The sequence below is a fragment of the Sus scrofa genome, chromosome X (assembly GCF_054392235.1).
Source record: "Sus scrofa isolate SSC_HxYL_T2T_F1_AM1 chromosome X, Sscrofa_HxYL_maternal_Yorkshire_Landrace_v2.0, whole genome shotgun sequence".
Classification (NCBI taxonomy): Eukaryota; Metazoa; Chordata; class Mammalia; order Artiodactyla; family Suidae; genus Sus; species Sus scrofa.
This window is the reverse complement of record NC_139401.1, coordinates 96,875,251-96,894,209: the sequence shown is the minus strand read 5'-3', so window position 1 is coordinate 96,894,209 and position 18,959 is coordinate 96,875,251. Positions and strand designations below refer to the sequence as shown.

The window sequence follows — 18,959 nt, the reverse complement described above, 5'->3', positions numbered from 1 at the left end:
AAAATAGGTTGGCATAATTAAAAGTTAATCATAGAGTTACCATTTGCCATAGCAATTCCACTCTTAGGTACATACCCAAGAGCAGTGAAAACATATACACGCAAAAATGTGTACATGAATGTTCCTAGCAGCATTATTTCTATTAGCCTAAAATAGAAACCACTCAAATGTCTATCAACTGATGAATGGATAAATAAAATGTAGAAAATCCATATGATGAAAATAATTCATCAATAAAAGGAATGAATTCTGATACATGCTACAACATGGATTAACCTCAAAAATATTTTGCTCCCTGAAATGAATCAATCAAAAAGAACAAAATTGTGTTATCTCATTTATATGTACTGTCCGAATAGGGAAATTTATAGAGCTAGATAGCGTATTAATCATTGACTAGGGTTGTGAAGGGGTGGAGGAGCAATGGTGACTACTGATGGGTATGATGCTTCTTTCTGGGACGGTGAAATGTTCTATAATTTGTTTATGGTGATGCACACACTATATATAAATATATTAAGGGCCACTGAATTGTATATGGTATGACAATTATATATCAATAAAGCTGTTTTAAAAAATGAATATATCATGTAAGCAGTAGATTGTATGATTCTGCAGCTCTGAAGAATGGTTCATATTGGAGGAAATTATTTGGGTGTTGTCAGTATATAGATGATATTAAAATGCATGAGAAAAGATGTTATCACCTAAGGAGAAATTGTAGATAGAAGAAAAATTATAGAGAGGTATTAGAACCGAGCCCTGGGGCAATACAGCATTTACAGTTCAGGTAGATGAGAAGAAACCAGAAAAGGAGACAGGAAGAAATGATACTGGTTATAAGAGTTGTACATGACTGTAGAGCTACAATCAATTGTACCAGTGATTTTGTAGACAAATCAGGAAAGAGTGGTATCTCAGTGGCCACAAGAAGAAATTGTTTCAAGGAGGAGGGACTGATCAATTTTGCCAAACATTGTTGATACATTAAATGAAAGAGGACTGGGAATAACTGGCATTGTATTTAACGATGTAGAGGTTATTGATGACCTTGAAAAGAACTCATCAGCTCTTTGTGGAGGGGTGAGAGTGAAAGTCTGACTGTAATTAATACAAAACTATAGAAGAGGAGCGTTCTCTTGTACAATTCCTCTTGTAGGAGAGGAATTGCAGGGAATCAATTTGATATATGGGTGGATTAAGATGGTGGGAGCTACTGGTTGATTTTATCTTCTCAGTAAAGTAGTGATGAGTTCATTAGGTGAGAATTCAAATCAGGGGAGATTTTAGAAGATTAAGGATAGAAGAGAAAATAGGAATTTTTCATCTTCCTATATGTGAGTGGGAAGAAGGAGTGGAAATGTAATATAAATTACTGAGTGGTAATTTTATTGGTGGCTTTCAGATATGAATTCAAAATGAGACCACTTAACAAAGTTGTGTGTTTTCTATAGCCACGATCAGCTATACTGATGTAGGTGTGGAGGAGACGAGGAGTTTAATTCAACAAAATTTGTAATTTTGCTAAGCTAAATAAAGGCAATGAAGTTAAGGGTCCATTTAAAGATTGATTATGTTGATACACCATGAAATCTTAGCTGAGCCAATAAGGATTGAGAACTTTGAGTGAGGTTGAAGGGCAGTAAGAAGATGTTAGGACCATTGAATTGTGGGTCCATATGAAGTTAAAGAATTTTTGGAGTCCAGCGATAGAAGGAGGAGACAGTTGGAAAGTGAAGGTGGCAGTGAGTGGAACAATTGAAACTAAGGTTGTGAAAGTATAGTTATTGGTAATGATTTGGTCTAGAGTGCATTCCTGTGGGAGCTGGTGGTCAAGTTTAACTGGGTAGGAAGTCATGGATTGCAGGAGGAAGGATGTTGACAGAATCATCTAAGTAGATGTTAACTTTATCAAGAATTAGAAATAGTGTCAGAGGAAATGACAACCAGCCAGTGCTAAACTTTTTAAAGAATGAGGAGGAATGATGTGTGTGGAGGGGTCTATTTATGACTTCATCAAAGATGGGTAATGGATAGTATGGCCTGATAGCAAGAGATTCAAAAGTGGGGACCATCAAGGAGACAGAGGCAGTGATTTAGAAGGGACAGTTGTTTGGAAGCTGCAACACAAAGGAGCAGAAAGGAAAGGGTCATGGTTCTAGGAAGGGGATGATAAAGAAGGTAATGAGAAGTGATTAGAAATTTTTGGACTTTCTCATAATGGAAAGAATAGCGTTTCAGTCTTTAAAATGTTCATTTCTTTGAGTACATTAAGTTGAATTTTTTTCGTATTAAGTGACAAGACAACTAATTGTGGTCTTAATTTGCTCTAACTGAATTTGCTGTCTCCAAGGTTATGGATGGTTCCTTTCCCTCTGGCAGATACAGAGGCTATACAGTGGAACTTAAAGCAAAAATTGTCTCAAAATCTCATGCTGGATTTATGTTTGTTTTGCTTATGATCTTTGACACTATTCTCATGAAAAGAATTGGAAATGGGTAATTTCATTTTATATGGGATAAGTGGGGACAGAAGTACAAGGGCTTAAGATGAGAGAGAGGGGTAGATTCACCAGGAATAGGAAAGGATATGAGGAACTTAAAACAGCAGGGACCCATGCCACCCAGCACCCAAGGAGGCACTGTGACCAGAGTGGATATAAACCTAGGTATCTGGGCTTCCTACTTTGACAAAGATTTCCATGGCCACCCAAGAAACATAAGTTTCAGAATCACTGCAAGAGTCTAAGTGAGAAATGAGTGTATCAATATTTATAAGTGTAGGCTAAAGACCAGTGGGGTACCCCTATTTTTTCTGATCCCTCAGACCTTTATACAAACCCAATGGATAAATGTGGAAAATCCAAATAATGATTAAGCTTAAATTTCCTCTCAGACTGGTGGGATAAGTGTTGGAGTTCAAACAACCATTTTTTGTTTGTTTTGGATTTGTTTTTGCACATACAAGCATGTGGAATAAAATTCATAAGTACTTTTTACATCATCAAATGAAGTGGCTATTTTCCCAGCCTGTCATATAATATTAATTATTACTTGTAGAGAGAAGATCTTTATTTTGTGTAGTCCAATTTGCTTTGAACTTCATTATATTCATTTCTTATTATGTGAATTTTTGAGACTCATTTTCAATGTTGCAAATTTGCTTTTAGAATTTTGGAAAGATCATTCTATTTGGTATGCATTTTAATGGCTGCCTGCCCACTTCTAAGTCAGACACTCTTTCATCAGCTAAAAAAGTACCTTCAGGAAATGCCTAGAATTTGATATATTGGTTTATAGGAACATAATTTAAAATTTAGGGATCAGAAATATATTGACAAGCTTTGATGACCCTTAAATATGTATTAGGATGCTGCAGTGTTGTTCTTGTGGAAAAGAATCACATTTAAACCAAATATCTGTGGGAAACAGAGTTATGTGGCTTGTTTTTGTGCTGTTTTTATGAAATTAAACAACCTTTGTCATTTCTCATAATCATTGACTAATTACTAAAGGGGTATAGTGGTACTTTATGAGTTGCTTTTAAGGCTAAACAAAATTTTAAAAGATAATACATTAATTTTAATTTGACCTATCCTTTATTTCATTTCAGGTTTTTAGGGTAAAATCATTTGAAGTTAATCAAAATAGGTCATTATCCTTTGGTCACTGGAACACAGATGGTACTTTGATGAAACAAATGGATTTGTGATGTGTTTTTTTATTTTGTTTTGTTTTGTTTTTGCTTTTTAGTGCCGCACTTGTGATACATGGAAGTTCCCAGGCTAGGGGTTGAATCGGAGCTGCAGCTGCCAGCTTATGCCACAGCCACAGCAACACTGGATCCAAGCTATGTCTGTGACCTACAACACAGCTCATGGCAACACCAGATCGTTAACCCATTGAGCAAGGCCAGGGATGGAACCCACGTCCTCATGGATACTAGTCGAGTTCGAAACCCGCTGAGTCACGACAGGAACTCCCGGATTTTTGAGTTTTAATTTTAGGCTGTTGTAAATAAAACAGCACAAAGGACAATCAAAGCAAAAAAGGCTCACGTTTCCCTTTCAACTCATGCTTTTATTGACCCTTGCTGTATAAGCAATGAGCACTTTGACATTTAGGATTGCAACTTTATAAGAAAAAGTTAATCCCGAACATGACTTTTCACTCATCTACAAAGTAGGCTGTGCACTAGCTCCTGAAAATATAAATCTATATAAAATCAATTTTACTCCCTTAGGATTTTTTTTTCTTTTTCAATCGATTGATATGGTTGTAAGCAACATAAAACATGATACATGACAATATTTTCTGAAACATGTTTGGATTTTAATACATTAGCTGCCTATTGAAGAGGACCCACACTCAACCTGAATATCCTTAGTTGTGGGCTAAGGGCCTGTGAATAAAAAAGTTATTAAAATATTGTTAATAAATTTGAAAAAGATTGTTAATAGATTTGCAGTGTTGGTGTCTGTAAATCCACAGCTCCCTTTGAGAGTGATCAAATTACCAATAGCTGTTTCTACTTATAACCTACCCTGTCCCATGCTTTGGTAAAGGGTCCCCAGGAAAATGCCATCTTTTAGCCTTAAGGCACCACATGCCCATTCTAATTCCAATTTGTGATAATATTTTTGTTCCTTGGCTCATAACACTGTCCCTTAAAGTAGTTGAAGTTTGTGGATCCTATGTCTCAAGCTGAATGAGTTAATTTGATTTTAGTGAAACTCTTTGAATTTAGGCTCTTAAAGCCTAGGCAAGCTTGTCATGTCCAAGTAACCCAACTCCTGAATGCGTGACCATACTTGATAAATAAGACCATACCCAGTTGGTTCTAACAGGAAAGCTTGATGAACATCTCTCCAGAGTGTTCCAAAATAATAGGATCTTCATGGGACCATTCCTCTAATGCTTTTGTGACCTGCTGAAAGAAGTGCTATTCCTCTTCTGACCCCAGTTGAAGGACTCAGCTTTGTTGACAATCTTCCCTGTTTACTCTGTTTTCTATTTTCTACCATCACTCCACGCTAAACCTTTCTTGCATGACAATAAAGTACAAATCTTTACTCCTCTCTGGATAAATTTTGACTCTTCTCCACTGGACTTTAGGACACTGGGATGAGATGGGAAGGAAGTCAGCATTAAAACTTGCTCGGGTTTTACCCATACCCTGTGAGTCTGCATGTCTGTGTAAAGCATCATACATTCAGAGGAAAATTAATCAGTTTCTAATTTCACTGCTGTACCCAGAAATATTTTAGTCAGATCAATATATCTCTCCTTGGCTACAATTCCTAATGGAACAACAGGCAGAACCCCTAACACTTCATAATCACTGCATTATTACATATTCTAAAGAAATGAATGTTCTTTGAATGAGCCTTAATTCTGAGGTATTAGACTAATGTATTTCAAATAATGACACTAACAAATACATTTTAAAAAATTTATTTTTAGAGGTTGAACAATGATTCACTGCAGAATTTCTGATGAAACAATTAGCAGTCTCAAAGATTATTTCAATAATTTTTAAAGTTAGAGAAGATTGAATACAAATCAATTCAAATAGCACAGTTTTGAAAAGAATTGAAGAGTACTTAAAAGATCCCATTGAATTCATGTGGCATTATTCCTAGTTTTATGGAATATTTATAATTAAATGAGTCCTTGCAGAAAACACTTAGTGATTACTTTATCTAGAAACTGTAGCACTGAAAATATTTAAATTTATGCATTCTAATACATTTTGCGTGTGTGCACACATGTGTGGATTCTGCTTTGCCTATTTTACTACCTTAATGTTTATCCTCTCTTGCTGTTTCCTCTGAGACTCTTACCTTACTTCAAGAGACCTAATCATGCTGAACTTTTCTTGTCAGCCCTTTGCATAAATCATTTTCTAGTTTTTGAATATTTCCAATAATGCATGTTATTTTGGACAAGGGCTTTGGTAAGAAAACTAGACTAAAATAAAACTGTACTCTCTCCCAATGTTACTCAGAACGTGCCAGAACTTTCATGCTTCAAGTCACAGGACTAGGGAATTTTTCTTTTCAAGAATCCCTCTCAACACTTCTGTGATGGGTCATGGCTTCCAGGTGCTACTGCTACAAGATGAGGTATAGTTATAATTTCTTCTATTACTGTGCACTGACTATGAGATTTAATTGTCCCTTCACTTTTCTTGTTTCAGCTGGCAAAGGATATTAAAATTCCAGATGGATTAACATCTGAATTTGAAATATTCATTACCTACAAACCACTTTAAATATTTTCAGTCCTAGTTGGCTATACAGCACTTCAATCTTCTTTCTTAATATGTGCCCAGCTTCCTCTCCTCATTAGCATCTTATCATTTAATGCTCAATTACACATTCAAACTCTCTCTTGCTTGTTTACTTTGAGACGTTTCTGTAGATGTGGTTCGCTATTGTGTAGGTTTAGTAGAATAACAGCCACAGAGCACTATGGGAGTTGACTTCCTAAAATAGTTTACTGACTTACTGTGTTAAAATATGATTTTAAGATAAAACTTATTTTTGAACCTTAACTTTGAGTAAATATTATGAAGAAGAAATGAATTCTTAAAAGACTTGATTCTACATGCTACATAAATGAGAAAATTTTCTGAAATTCAAACATAGCAAGCTCCATTTGCTCAGCGATGAGGTTCTTGCACAAAGTTCCCCATCGCCTTTTTGGTGTACAAATTTATAATAATGAAGACTACTTCTAAGGAAATAATTTGACATAAAAGTTTGTTTTCTCTTTAAACTATTGCATTTAAAAAGTCATTCGAGTTGTAAACACTCAAGGATAAGCCAGTTTAAAGATCACATTATTGTGTCACAGTAACAGAAATGTGAATCACATTTATTTTTAAAATTCATGGATTCAGGTTCTCCTAAATTCTCATTATTGAGCTACTACATTCTTGATATAAGTTGTTAGGAAAATCCAAATCATCATTCCTGGCACCAAGGTGCCAAGAAATAATGTGCTATCACAAAATCACACATAGTCAGCTGCTTTTGTATTTTGGTTAACCAGGTAGTTTGAAAATTATTATCCCACTAGCACTGCCTTCAGATTTTAGAAGCAGAACTAGAGGAATTATACTGAGGTATACTTTGTGGTAGCTCTGTTGCTTCTCTACTGCCCCAGAACTAACCATGGTATTGAGGATGGATATGCAGAAATTATGCTTTTCACCAGGTAGCACTTACCATAGGTGACCAAACGCCACCCATCTATGGCGTCTATAACATGTTGGGGTGATGGTCTACCACAATTTTCACTACTATAAATTTGTAGACCTAGGTATTTGATGAAAGTTGGTTTTTTTTTTTTTTCAAAATCTTCTTTTAACCTATTACATTAAGTCCCCACAAGTGGACTTATCACCTTTAGATTAATTTCTGATTTTACAGAAATAGAAACATGAAAGACACAGGTATTAGCAGCCAAAACTTTTTGTTGTTACATTTCACTGTTTTTTGTTTAATAATTGGAGGGAATTTTTTATATAGTTTAATCTGGGATACAACAGAAAATATTTAATGCTGTCTGATGGTCACACTGTTGGCCAGATAAGCATTTTGATAAATCAACCAATCTGCTTTTGGGGGTAGAATTTGACGCCTACTTTAAGTACTAAAAAAAAAAAAAAAACACAACTCATTCTACAGTACATGTGTATAGGAGTTCAGTCCTGTATTCAGGCTTGCAAGTGTATTATTTGGTGGTTTTATAAAACAGCTATTGCACGTCTTTGGGGTTTCTGAGGAAAGTCAAGCATCTGAGGCTTTCTTCCTTTCTTATGAGGAGAAAACCAGCTTAACAAGGGATGAAAAGAACACAACTGGTCTCTAACTGTAAGCTTTACTGTCATGGAGCAATGAGGAAATGGGTGACCTTTTCCCCTTTATCACTTCAGTTTTCTCCAGGCATGCAGGTTGTTTAGCCTTAGTCTGGTTTATGACCAACTCTTATTATTTTCATTTCATAATCTAACCTTTGGTTCTTTATAGGACTTTGCAAATTTGCATATGGTTTGTTGCTATTTAAATTTTTTTCCAAAAAAAAAAAACCTCTTTCAGGGCCAATTCTTTTGAAAGGTGCTTGGCATCTAATTCATTACAGGTTTCTTAACTCCATATTGTAAAATCTGAATATAGATACTGTCCAAACTGTCCAAAGAGTAATGTTTGAGTTCACAGTAACAAAAGTTACAAAGTTTGTGCAAAAGACATTGTACACCAGTGGAGTACATAGAGCTTGCTATAGTTAATTTTATATATAAAGTTGCATTTCTCATTAAAACTATTCTGTGCTACATTAAAAGTAAAGTATCTGATTTAATTTTTCCCTACCAATAAAACTGAATGCTAATTTAATCTCAGAAATTTAAAAATGCAAATTGCATATTTACGATGTTTGTCAATGTCATAATAAAACATTTGGAACCTTTTAAACACTGTAAGTGCTTTGGAGCTCTTCAAGTTTTCCAAGGGTCATGAAATAAACCCGGCTGTGGTGATTGCGCAGGATAGAGGTAAAGAACAGCTTTAAAAAGAGAGAAAGAGACACCATTAGTAAATATTTAATATATTGCAACCTGATATTTGATAGACATAACTATAATTTCAGTGTATCTGCATTAACCAATTAAAATATTAAGTCAGACTCTTTTTTTCAGAATGGGCTTTCCTCAGATTAAAGAATAAGCATTTAAATTAGTATAGACATAGAACTACCATATGACCCAGCAATCCCACTTTTTGGCATATATCCAGACAAAACTTTCCTTAAAAAAGACACAGGCACCCGCATGTTCATTGCAGCACCATTCACAATAGCCAAGACATGGAAACAACCCAAATGTCCATCAACAGATGATTGGATTCAGAAGATGTGGTATAGATACACACTGGAATACTACTCAGCCATAAAAAAGAATGAAATAATGCCATTTGCAGCAACATGGATGGAAGTAGACACTCTCATCTGAGTGAAGTAAGTCAGAAAGAGAAAGACAAATACCATATCATATCACTTTTATCTGGAATTTAATATATGGCATAAATGTACCTTTCCACAGAAAAGAAAATCATGGACTTACAGATAGACTTGTGGTTGCCAAGGGGAAGGGGGAAGGAGTGGGATGGATTGGGAGCTTGGGGTTAATAGATGCAAACTATTGCCTTTGGAATGCATAAGCAATGAGATTCTGCTGTGTAGCACTGGGAACTAGGTCTAGTCAGTTATGATGGAGCATGGTAATGTGAGAAAATAGAATGTGTACATGTTGGTGTAACTGGGTTACCAAGCTGTACAGTAGGAAAAAAATTGGGGAAATAACTATTAAAAATAATAATAATAAAATAAAAAATAAAAATAAAAAATAAATTAGTATAGAGTCTAAATTATAATTTAAAAAACTCTTTTACCATTTTCTATTCTATATAATTGTACTTCCTATAGTTGAAATAAAATTAGGTTTTTTAGGTGGAATCATCTGCTAAATTTCTTGATTGATTTGGTTAACAGTTTTCCTTTGCTTAAAAAAAATCTACTTTTACTCAAGTTGACTTTCCCTTTTAATATACGGAAAATATTATTTATCCCCTTTTCATTATTGTTGCTAGTGTTTAAGTGGCCACTGAAATTTTTTACTTGGTGCAATTTTCTATTTCAATGGACTAGCCTGACATCAATAGACTGATATTATGGGCTAAACCAATTGGCTTAGAGATGAACATGTGTAAATGTGATCTGTGCCATTAAGAAAATTAGGACAGTGCATGAATGGAAATAGAAAACTGAGGTCTTTTGTTAGGACTAAGGCTTTCAACATCCACAACAGATATACTTAGGAGGGTGTGTGACATAATAATGATGATGATGATACTAGCTACCCTTGACTTAACACCTTTTATGTGCTTGGCAATATGTGAGATGCTTATTATGTACACATTATCAATAATTTCAGAATTGTTTCCAAAGCAGTTAACATTCCCATTGTTTGAAATGAGAAACCTAAGGCTCAGAAAGAGGAATCGAACTTTGAGGTTCTTACAAGTAGTTAGGTGGCAGAACCAGGACTGCATCCTAGGTTTATCTGACCTCAAACACTGGATCTTGCCATTGTATCTCTTTATATTGCAAACCAACACATTTTCTTGATGCCCAGGGCTTTACCCTGTTTGTTCTGATGTTAATTCAAATCCTCAGCAATCTCTTCCAAATGTGAATGTTTCCTAGTCCTGTTAGAATTATTTCTTCAGGCTATTATATCTCATAACATATAGGGACTATAATGATGTGATGCAATTAGTTTTTCCATCTAAACTATATGAATTGGTTAAACTGATCACATTACAGAAATAATTGCCAAATATAAATTTTGTTTTTCTTTCCTGTAAAATGGACATAATAATGTCCACTTGTTAAAAATTAAATGTGATAGCTTCTAGAGTGTTTAGCATAAACTCTACCACATAATTAGGTGTTCAACAAACATAAGTACATTTTCCTTCTTCTGTTATTGGATAAGGTTGAAAACCTTGAAAAAAGGCAAATTTACTCAACCATTTTTTTTCAAAACGTCATATTAACATGAATGTGAAAAGACTATGTATCAAAGACAATAACGGAATTTATAACAAAATAAAGCTCTGCTTTGGACATAATTAGAAATTTTACATTTTTGAAAATGATTTCTTTTTGAAACAAAATTTCTCTTACCAAATCAATGTTTCTAATGTAAGTTGCAGAACTGTTCTTATTATTTTATTATTATTATTAATAGTATAGCAATTTGGGAGGTTTAGCATAAATATATTTATAGACAGAAAGAAAAGGATTTAGCTTTCCTTAGTTAATTTTCATCACTTGGTTTATTTTCACTCTAACTGGGAGATGCAATTTATACCTTGTCACCTCGGGTACACAGAAATCTCAGCTTCTTTATTGACCTGCGCTTCAGTTCACTTTCCAGAGCCCTTGATTGCAAAGAGCGGACTTCAACGGCCTTTTGGCCCCATCCTGTGGTTCGTTGTGAACACTCATAAGCTACAATAAAAAATATAAAAGTCAGAAAAACACCAAATCTTTCTATTGTGATAGAAATCTATAACCACAGTCAACATTTGATTATTAAGAGTGACATTATTACAGTTCAGGTAAATATATTCTTTTTCTTTCCTCCTTTTAAGTCAGTCATTTGGCCACTGTGCTGCTCAGCAGTAGTGTTCAAACCAGCTATGTACTGTCACCATTTTGACCAACTATTCACCATTGTGAGTAACTAGATTTCAGTTAACTTTTGTATTCATATTCTACAATACGAATAACTAAGAGTTAATAAGAATAAATAAGAAAAACTAAGAGTTAATTTTACCCTGTTTGTAGAAAGTCAAATCTAGCCATGACCATTCTTTACAGTCTGGTTGAGGTACAACATGCTATAAGGTTTTGTATTTGTGTTTAAGTGACATACATGGAAATCTGACTAATTCCTCAAAATTAAAACTGTTAAAAAACAACTTGCTCAAGTAATGACGTTAGCAATTCTAATGTAATTGAATTAATGACCATGCTATAAGTAGAACTAAAGCTAATTTGATACCATTAAGGCTTTCTCTTGCTCAGGAAATTTTTAAGATTTTAACTTTTGGACCCTGTTTTATATTACTCAGTGACAATAAATATTATGACAATTGCTTTAAAGCAGAAAACCTAATTATGAAAATAGTATATAGTCAGCTGATGCTGTAAAATATTTTCTGACACAGGGAGCAGTTTTTTTCTCAACAACTGGATAGAGCAAAAATTTCTAAACTTAATGCATAACCTACTTGCTGAGTCTAAGGACACAGTTCATATAGGATTACATAATTTCTATCTTAAGTCTGAAACACATTATTCTGCCACTTAACCTAGCTACTGGGCTAGCTTGCCTATGAGATGGAATCCAATGATTTAGAGTGGTAATGCTTGATGATACTTGATGTGATTGCAGTCTCTCTGTTTTTATTTGAAAATCCAAAGCAATGATCTTATCAGTGAAAACATTTATCACATTTCAAGGAATTGTAAAATTTAAATTGGGGAAATCTGGATTTAGGTTAGTTTTAAACAATAAAACAGTTGATTTTATACAGCAAAAAGAGAGTAACTTACTTCCTTAATATTAGTGTTATAATGCAGTCTTTAGTATACTGTCAAAATACCTTACTACACAGACCTAAATATTGTGTTTTCTAGTGCTACAATTTATCTTACATACAGAGAGATGCTTTTCAAACTTTAGTGACTTAAAACAGCTTATTGTTTTAGGTCAGAAATTGTCCTGCCTAAGGGCAAGCGCTGTACCAGATGACTTTTCAGACCTCTTTGAGTCCTATAATTGTCTAATGGCATAAATATAGGGGTTCAGTTTCCCATTTAAACTGAGGTTTCCTTATTCCAATCTTCTGATTAATATATTGATCACAACCACTGTAAAGGTTAGAACAAGATTCATTATTTTGTTTCTTTTGCCCCAGATCTGTCAATTATATTGTAAGCATTTACCTTTTGTCACAAAATGGTTTTAAACCCTCTGCGAGTTCTTACTTGTTTGAAGAAATTGAAGGAGGTTTTTCAGGACAATCCTTAACACTATGCATGCAAAAAGTAAGGATTCTGTAGATTCAATGCAAAGTGCCATCATCCCATAATGAAAAAAAATTGTCCATTAAACAGAAGTTTTTTTAAACTGGTCCTCAAAGTCACATGTGGAAGATCACATTTAGCCATTTTACAGAGATTTCAGAAGCTTCTGGCTTTTCTACTAATAAACTACTTTTCTTTCTGTCTCTTTCACCCTCCTTCCTTCCCTTCATCCTTTCCTTCCTTCCTTCCTTTCTTCCTCCCTCCCTCCTTCTCTCTCTCCCATCTCTTTTATTTGCTTCTTTAAACTTCTCCTTCCAGGAGAATTTATCTTCCACAAATCATTCTACTCTCCCTAATATTTTTATTGTTCATATGCATTATTCTGTTCCTTGTCTAGAATCATTCCTGTAGTCGCCAAGGCTCAGAGACATACATGACAGTCTCAAGTTATTCAGATTTCCAGATCAGCAGTCTTGTATTGGTCAGGAAGAATAAAAAATGTCCTGGTCTAACAAAGATGAAAAGGCAGTTTTCTTTATATTGCCATCTGGGTAGTAGCTAATAGGCATTCCAGTCAGTAATATTTATCTGACTGGAATATTTTGTAAGTGAAGGATGATGAAATCTTAGTGATAATATGTCACATATTCAGTTTATGTTTGATTCCTCACAGGACTATTACTTGCTAAACATAAAACTATTGAGTGTATAAAATGGAAACATTTTGCTCTTCTCTTACGACTATCTGGCAATCTAAGATAAAGGTAAACCCCCAAAATCAATGTGATGGAATGAAGCATTTTCAACATCTGTGTAAAATCTGCAAGCAAAAGGAGTTAAAACAAAATTATAGATGACCATGGAAAGGAATTACTTTCCTATTTTAATTATATGATTATTGAAAATAAAAATTAAGACAGCTAAATCAGTTTCCTATAATTATGCAGTATCCCAAGTTAACCCTATATGCCTTGAGAAAAAGTGTTGCTTCAGGAAATAGTTCATCTGAAAGAAGAGAAATTTTATACATACCTACTGAAGATGGTATGTCTTTCCATACTTCCAGGATCTTCTTGAAGAGTTGTTCATTTGCTTCCATAGAAAGGGCTTCAGCATTGAAGGTGAGCATCATGCCAATTCCCAAGGAATCAGGTAAAATGATGATATTCTGTGGTATAATGATTTCCAGGGGCTGGAATTATGTTTCATAAGGATTTATATGTCCAACATTTTATCACTATTACTTTAATTGAAGCAGCTTGGCTGAGCAATAAAGACCAAAAAGGGGTTCAAAGTGCAGGAAGGAAAGAAACTTCCATTTCAGTATTAAACAGCATTCTATTCAACACTTGAAAAGAGCCTTCCTTACGTCATAAAATTGTCACTGTTTACTATTCTCCTTTATATTTAGGATAAAAACTTGTTTGAGAAAAGCAGAGATATATTTCCAACACAGAGAAATTCACTGAAATTTCACAAAGCATTATGTATGATGATAGAAGAAACTTTACTTGTTTGATTTCAAGTTGATTTAAGCTCAGCATTAATGAACATTTAAGTAAATAATGTGTGAATCAAGTAACAAATACAAAATCACTGGTTATCAACCAATTTCATTCAAATCAGAAATAAAAAATTAAATTTAAAATTGCTTGAGTTTAAATATTTACAAGGAGCAGTCTTATAGTATGCTTCACTGCTTTAACTGTAAGTCATCCTCCCTTCACCAAAAACACAGAATTTTTTATCCAACTTAAATAATCTTAAAATATCTTCAATTCAGAGATGAATTAGGTGACAAAATATGAAATACTAAGAAACATCTAAGAATTTCTAAATTTCATGATGCATAAAGCAATGTAGATATTGTCACATAAATCATATTTCTCTAAAAATGAACAATTACTTCCTCTAGTATTTCCCCAAATCAGCAAATTAAAAGAAAAAAGGTCAAAAACTATACTTGCCAAACCCAGCGTATTCAGGCCAAGAGCGTGAGGCCATGTCTCTGCAACAACAATTCTTAAAACTAAAATGGGGATCCAGAGGCGAAAAGCAATTTTAATGCGTTCCCTAGGCACTCGCATGAGCAATTGAATCAGAAAAGAGATGAAGGAAGAGAGAAAAAGAAATTGCAAGAAAAAAGGTTGTCTCAAAAAATTTTGTTCAGAATAAAGCTGGACTGCTATAAATCCAGAAAGTTTCAGAGGTAATTCTCTTGCTTCTCAGATGATTCCTGCAGTAACCACATATTTTCTAGCAAACACGGCTCCTTTGTAACTTTACAGCTTTTGTAATCTAGCACTCTTGGAAAAATATTATTTTTAGTATATTTTGCTTCAGAAGACACTCTCTCCTCCCTTCCTTATATTAGAATCCTTTCTTGTTTAATGGGTCAAGACACTAGGGCATTTAGCTAAAAATTCTATTTTTGAATACACTTAAGGTATCCTAATTAGGACAGAAAATGATTTTTTAAAAAACTCATCTTCTCTCATACTCATTTCTACAATAATTAATTGATTGGCTTCAAAAGAAAATAATTCTCCTTGCTTAATAGTCAAGTGGAACACAGAATTCAATCTTCCTGAGTCATTTTTCAAATAAGTGTAAACTTGGACCAACATTGTAATGTTAAATAACACACTAGCTTCAATATAAAGGCTATCTGATGGACATAAAAAAAGTAATGATGGAAGACACTCCAAGTGAAGAGTACTATAATATTTATACCGAAATTAACCTGAACTTATATTTAAGTTGCTTTGGCTGAGTTTGGTTCAGTATTTTCTACATTATAAACAGTGATTTCTATATAATCATAGGTGACAACCAAATGGTCAGCTAATTAGATTGTTAAATATGACCAAAACTTAAAAAAAAATGTCTCCACTAATGACCTGATAATTTCTCTATGTAATTTGTCAGATATATGAGATATTTCTGAAAGCTGTGCAAAATAGCATTACTACAGTGATTTAGAAGTACATAAAAGTTTTCTCGTAGACTTTTGTATAATGGTTAACTGCTAAAACTTTAGGAGTCGACAAAATGGGAATTTAAAAAGGGTGAAGCAGAGATTTGTGGTTCAGTCCTTCTTTTTCAAATAATTTTCAATAGGTAAATTTTCATTTTCACCATCAAATTTGAGATACAGTAAAATCATATTATGTATGGTGTGTGTGTGTGAGCGGTATTATGTTATGTTTGAACTCTTTGTATAGTATTTTTACAATTATCTACATTTTAGGTGCTGTGCAATATTTTCATATTTATAATTATTTAAAAGTTAAGACTTGAAGTACATTAGTTTTCAAAATGCTGAATCCTTTGATCAGAAATTCTAGGTGTATGGAGTTCCCGTCGTGGCGCAGTGGTTAATGAATCCGACTAGGAACCATGAGGTTGTGGGTTTGATCCCTGCCCTTGCTCAGTGGGTTAAGGATCTGGCGTTGCCATGAGCTGTGGTGTAGGTTGCAGACATGGCTCAGATCCAGCGTTACTGTGTCTCTGGCATAGGCCGGTGGCTGCAGCTCCGATTCAACCCCTAGCCTGGGAACTTCCATATGCTGCGGGAGCAGCCAAAGAAATAGCAAAAAAAGACAAAAAAAAAAAAAGAAAGAAAGAAATTCTAGGTGTAATTTACACTATAGGAGAATGCTTTATGGTAATTTGCTATATATTATATTTAAAGTAGTACAATCTGGATAAAGAAGGGGGATACACATAATAATGCTGCAATACTGGTGTAATAAAAAAACATTGTTAATGCATTAAAAGGTGCAGAGGACTAAAGTAAACATTGCAAACTCATATGCCTACTACTGCCAGTTATTTTAAATATATCAAAGTGGATGGATAGAGAATGTATAACATATATTCCATCTGAAAGTGGGTAGGCACGAATTGGTTTCAGTTGACTATGGCCAGATAGTAATGTGAGTCTGATGTCATCAGATCATTGATTTATCAATAGAAATACATATTTTATGTGTAAACTATGCCCATTTAAAACCTAACAAACAAAAAAACCCCACTGTCTGTAAAACAGTCTTAGCTGCCTGGACTAAGAAACCATCAGTGATTTTTGTTTATCCATTACTACTTTTTGATACTTTACACTTACCTTTTATGTCTAAATTCTAGTATAGATATTAACACTTATATTTTTAAACCTTTAAGATTTTGGACATTTGGAAATACTCGAATTGTGTTATTCAATAATTTCTGGGGATCTTACGTTATTTGGCAGGGTCACATCAGACATAACCTCAGATTCTGCATCAATGATGTGATATCCATCTGCTGAGCTGAAGAAAATCTTTAGTCTTTTCTCAGAACCAATAGCCAGGTCAACTGTCACTGGCTTATGACCAAGTGTTGGAAACACCTGTAGATATAAAACCAAATATGGCCAAAAGGCCAAAAATGACACTCTAAGGTGAAAATTCCCCCACCCTTTTGCTTAACAGGTTTATAAAACCCAGAATGATTTTTTAAAATTACATATTTTGAGACCTATGTATTACAACTTTTCTTAGGTCTGTTATTATAACAAGAACAATTATATTCAGGTTCTAAATATTGATTTTTCCTTGGAAGGCCAAATCTCCAATGATCCTAAGAGCTTTGCATGGCCCTATGCTCTGTTTGCTGTCTTTTAAATTCCTTGCCTTGAGCTTCAGCAAATGAAGGAGCTCATCTGGTCTCTTAAATCGGTTTGCTGGATCAGCTGCCTGTATTTTTGCCAGTATTCGTATATAGGCTTCATAGGACATGTAGTCTCCTTCGGAGTCTGCTGATTGATCAATGCACACTTGGTAGGGAATGAAAAAGGCCAGACATGTTAACCTACCATAGACTGGATGTATTCTAGGTTCTTATGGTTCCTAGTCCAAGGAAACGAAAAGCCAAACAGGATTCATTGCCAAGTTCAGGTCATAGTAGAGGACTGGGCATCACAGGTTTCATCATGCTGAAGTCATGAGGTAGGATTCAAGAACTGGAGTAAGGACTTGGACTAGGAACTGTGTATCAGGCTGGACAGACTATTCGTACTTACCTTCTTCACTTTCTAGCTCCATACCAGGCAGCTCTGACCAATCAGCAGACACCCAAGAACAAACCCATATCCAAATACTGACAGCTGACCCAAGGCCCAATTTAGGGAGATCAGATAAGGGATATGATTTGCGTAAGCATAGACCCAGACTGTCTATATAGTAGTCTATGCTATTTATAAAAGAACGTATTTATTGTACAAATAGACATTGGGATCAGTCATAAACATTAACCAATCTTTATTGCATATATGTGATGTTTTGGCCTATAAAATACACCAGGAAAACAGATTTTGACCTAAGATACAATACTGTTTCATGAATACCTTGCTGGGATTTATCATGATGTGTCCCTATCAGTTCTTTATAAAAACTTGTCCATAGACTATTGTTCTAAATATCCTGGGATGTTTGCTAAAAATATAAATTCCTAGGCTGAACTTCAGACCTACTAATTTGGCCTGGGGTTGGGTCTGAGACCTAAACTTTTAACAAATACTCCAGATGGTTCTTATGTATATCCCAGATTAAGAGATACTAGACTCTAATGCCATCAGTTCAATAATAAGTCCTTACTACTATAGAATAAATACAAAATAATCCTATTTATGTTGAATTCTGGAGCATTATGAAAAGATAATAATGATAAAAGGGTCCCCAGTTTATGAGATGTGATTAAAAGTCATCAGAAACTTAATTGTTTGGGACAATAAATGGTTACCTTAAGAGGCTGATCCATAGAAGTTCAGTTAAATCATAAGGGTGGAAATAGTACTCATAATACAAATAAACTTAACTACAATTCCTTGTAATAACTGTAGAGAAAAATATGTCTAGAGATCCAGCTTGGAAAAAATATTAAGCCACCTTTCCTCCTTACACCCATCTACTGTAGCCCTGATAATTAGAGTAAAGGCTTTTTCTTCCCTCATTCCTCTTTCAGTGGGGTTCCTCCTTCTACCATTGTCACACATTCCCTCTGCTCACCACTCCCACTAAGACAGAACAGGGACTTTCTGAGCTTCAAGTCATTGAGGTGGCACCCAATGTCTGTGTTTGTATTTTAAAAGAGAAGTTCTTCATGTTGACTATAGGAATTGGGGGTGAGGAGCTGGTGAGGAGATCCTGTAAGGGGAGAGGTCAGGGATTTTGCTCACACTCTCCCTTGCTGTGGTGCCTGTGAATTGTCTAAAAAATGGGTTAAACAATAATTATTGACATGATATGTTCAATTGA

At 34.4% G+C, this 18,959-nt stretch overlaps 1 protein-coding gene across 19 annotated transcripts in view; it reads right to left on the bottom strand.

The window, feature by feature from the left end:
* Positions 1-5,438: 5,438 nt before the first annotated feature.
* The window catches only part of NRK (Nik related kinase), a 128,864-nt gene continuing 115,343 nt past the window's right edge, over positions 5,439-18,959 (bottom strand). For 6 of the 19 annotated variants that reach the window (XM_085008028.1, XM_085008033.1, XM_085008037.1 and 3 more), the window contains 5 exons: positions 17,337-17,482; positions 16,904-17,053; positions 13,696-13,855; positions 10,940-11,079; positions 5,439-8,571 (listed from right to left, as the gene is read on the bottom strand). In XM_085008028.1, coding sequence (XP_084864154.1) covers positions 8,476-8,571; positions 10,940-11,079; positions 13,696-13,855; positions 16,904-17,053; positions 17,337-17,482 — 692 coding nt within the window. In that variant the 3' untranslated portion in view covers positions 5,439-8,475. The remainder of the gene's footprint in view (positions 8,572-10,939; positions 11,080-13,695; positions 13,856-16,903; positions 17,054-17,336; positions 17,483-18,959) is intronic. The other 13 variants (XM_085008031.1, XM_021079900.2, XM_021079903.2 and 10 more) reach the window with 3 other exon arrangements.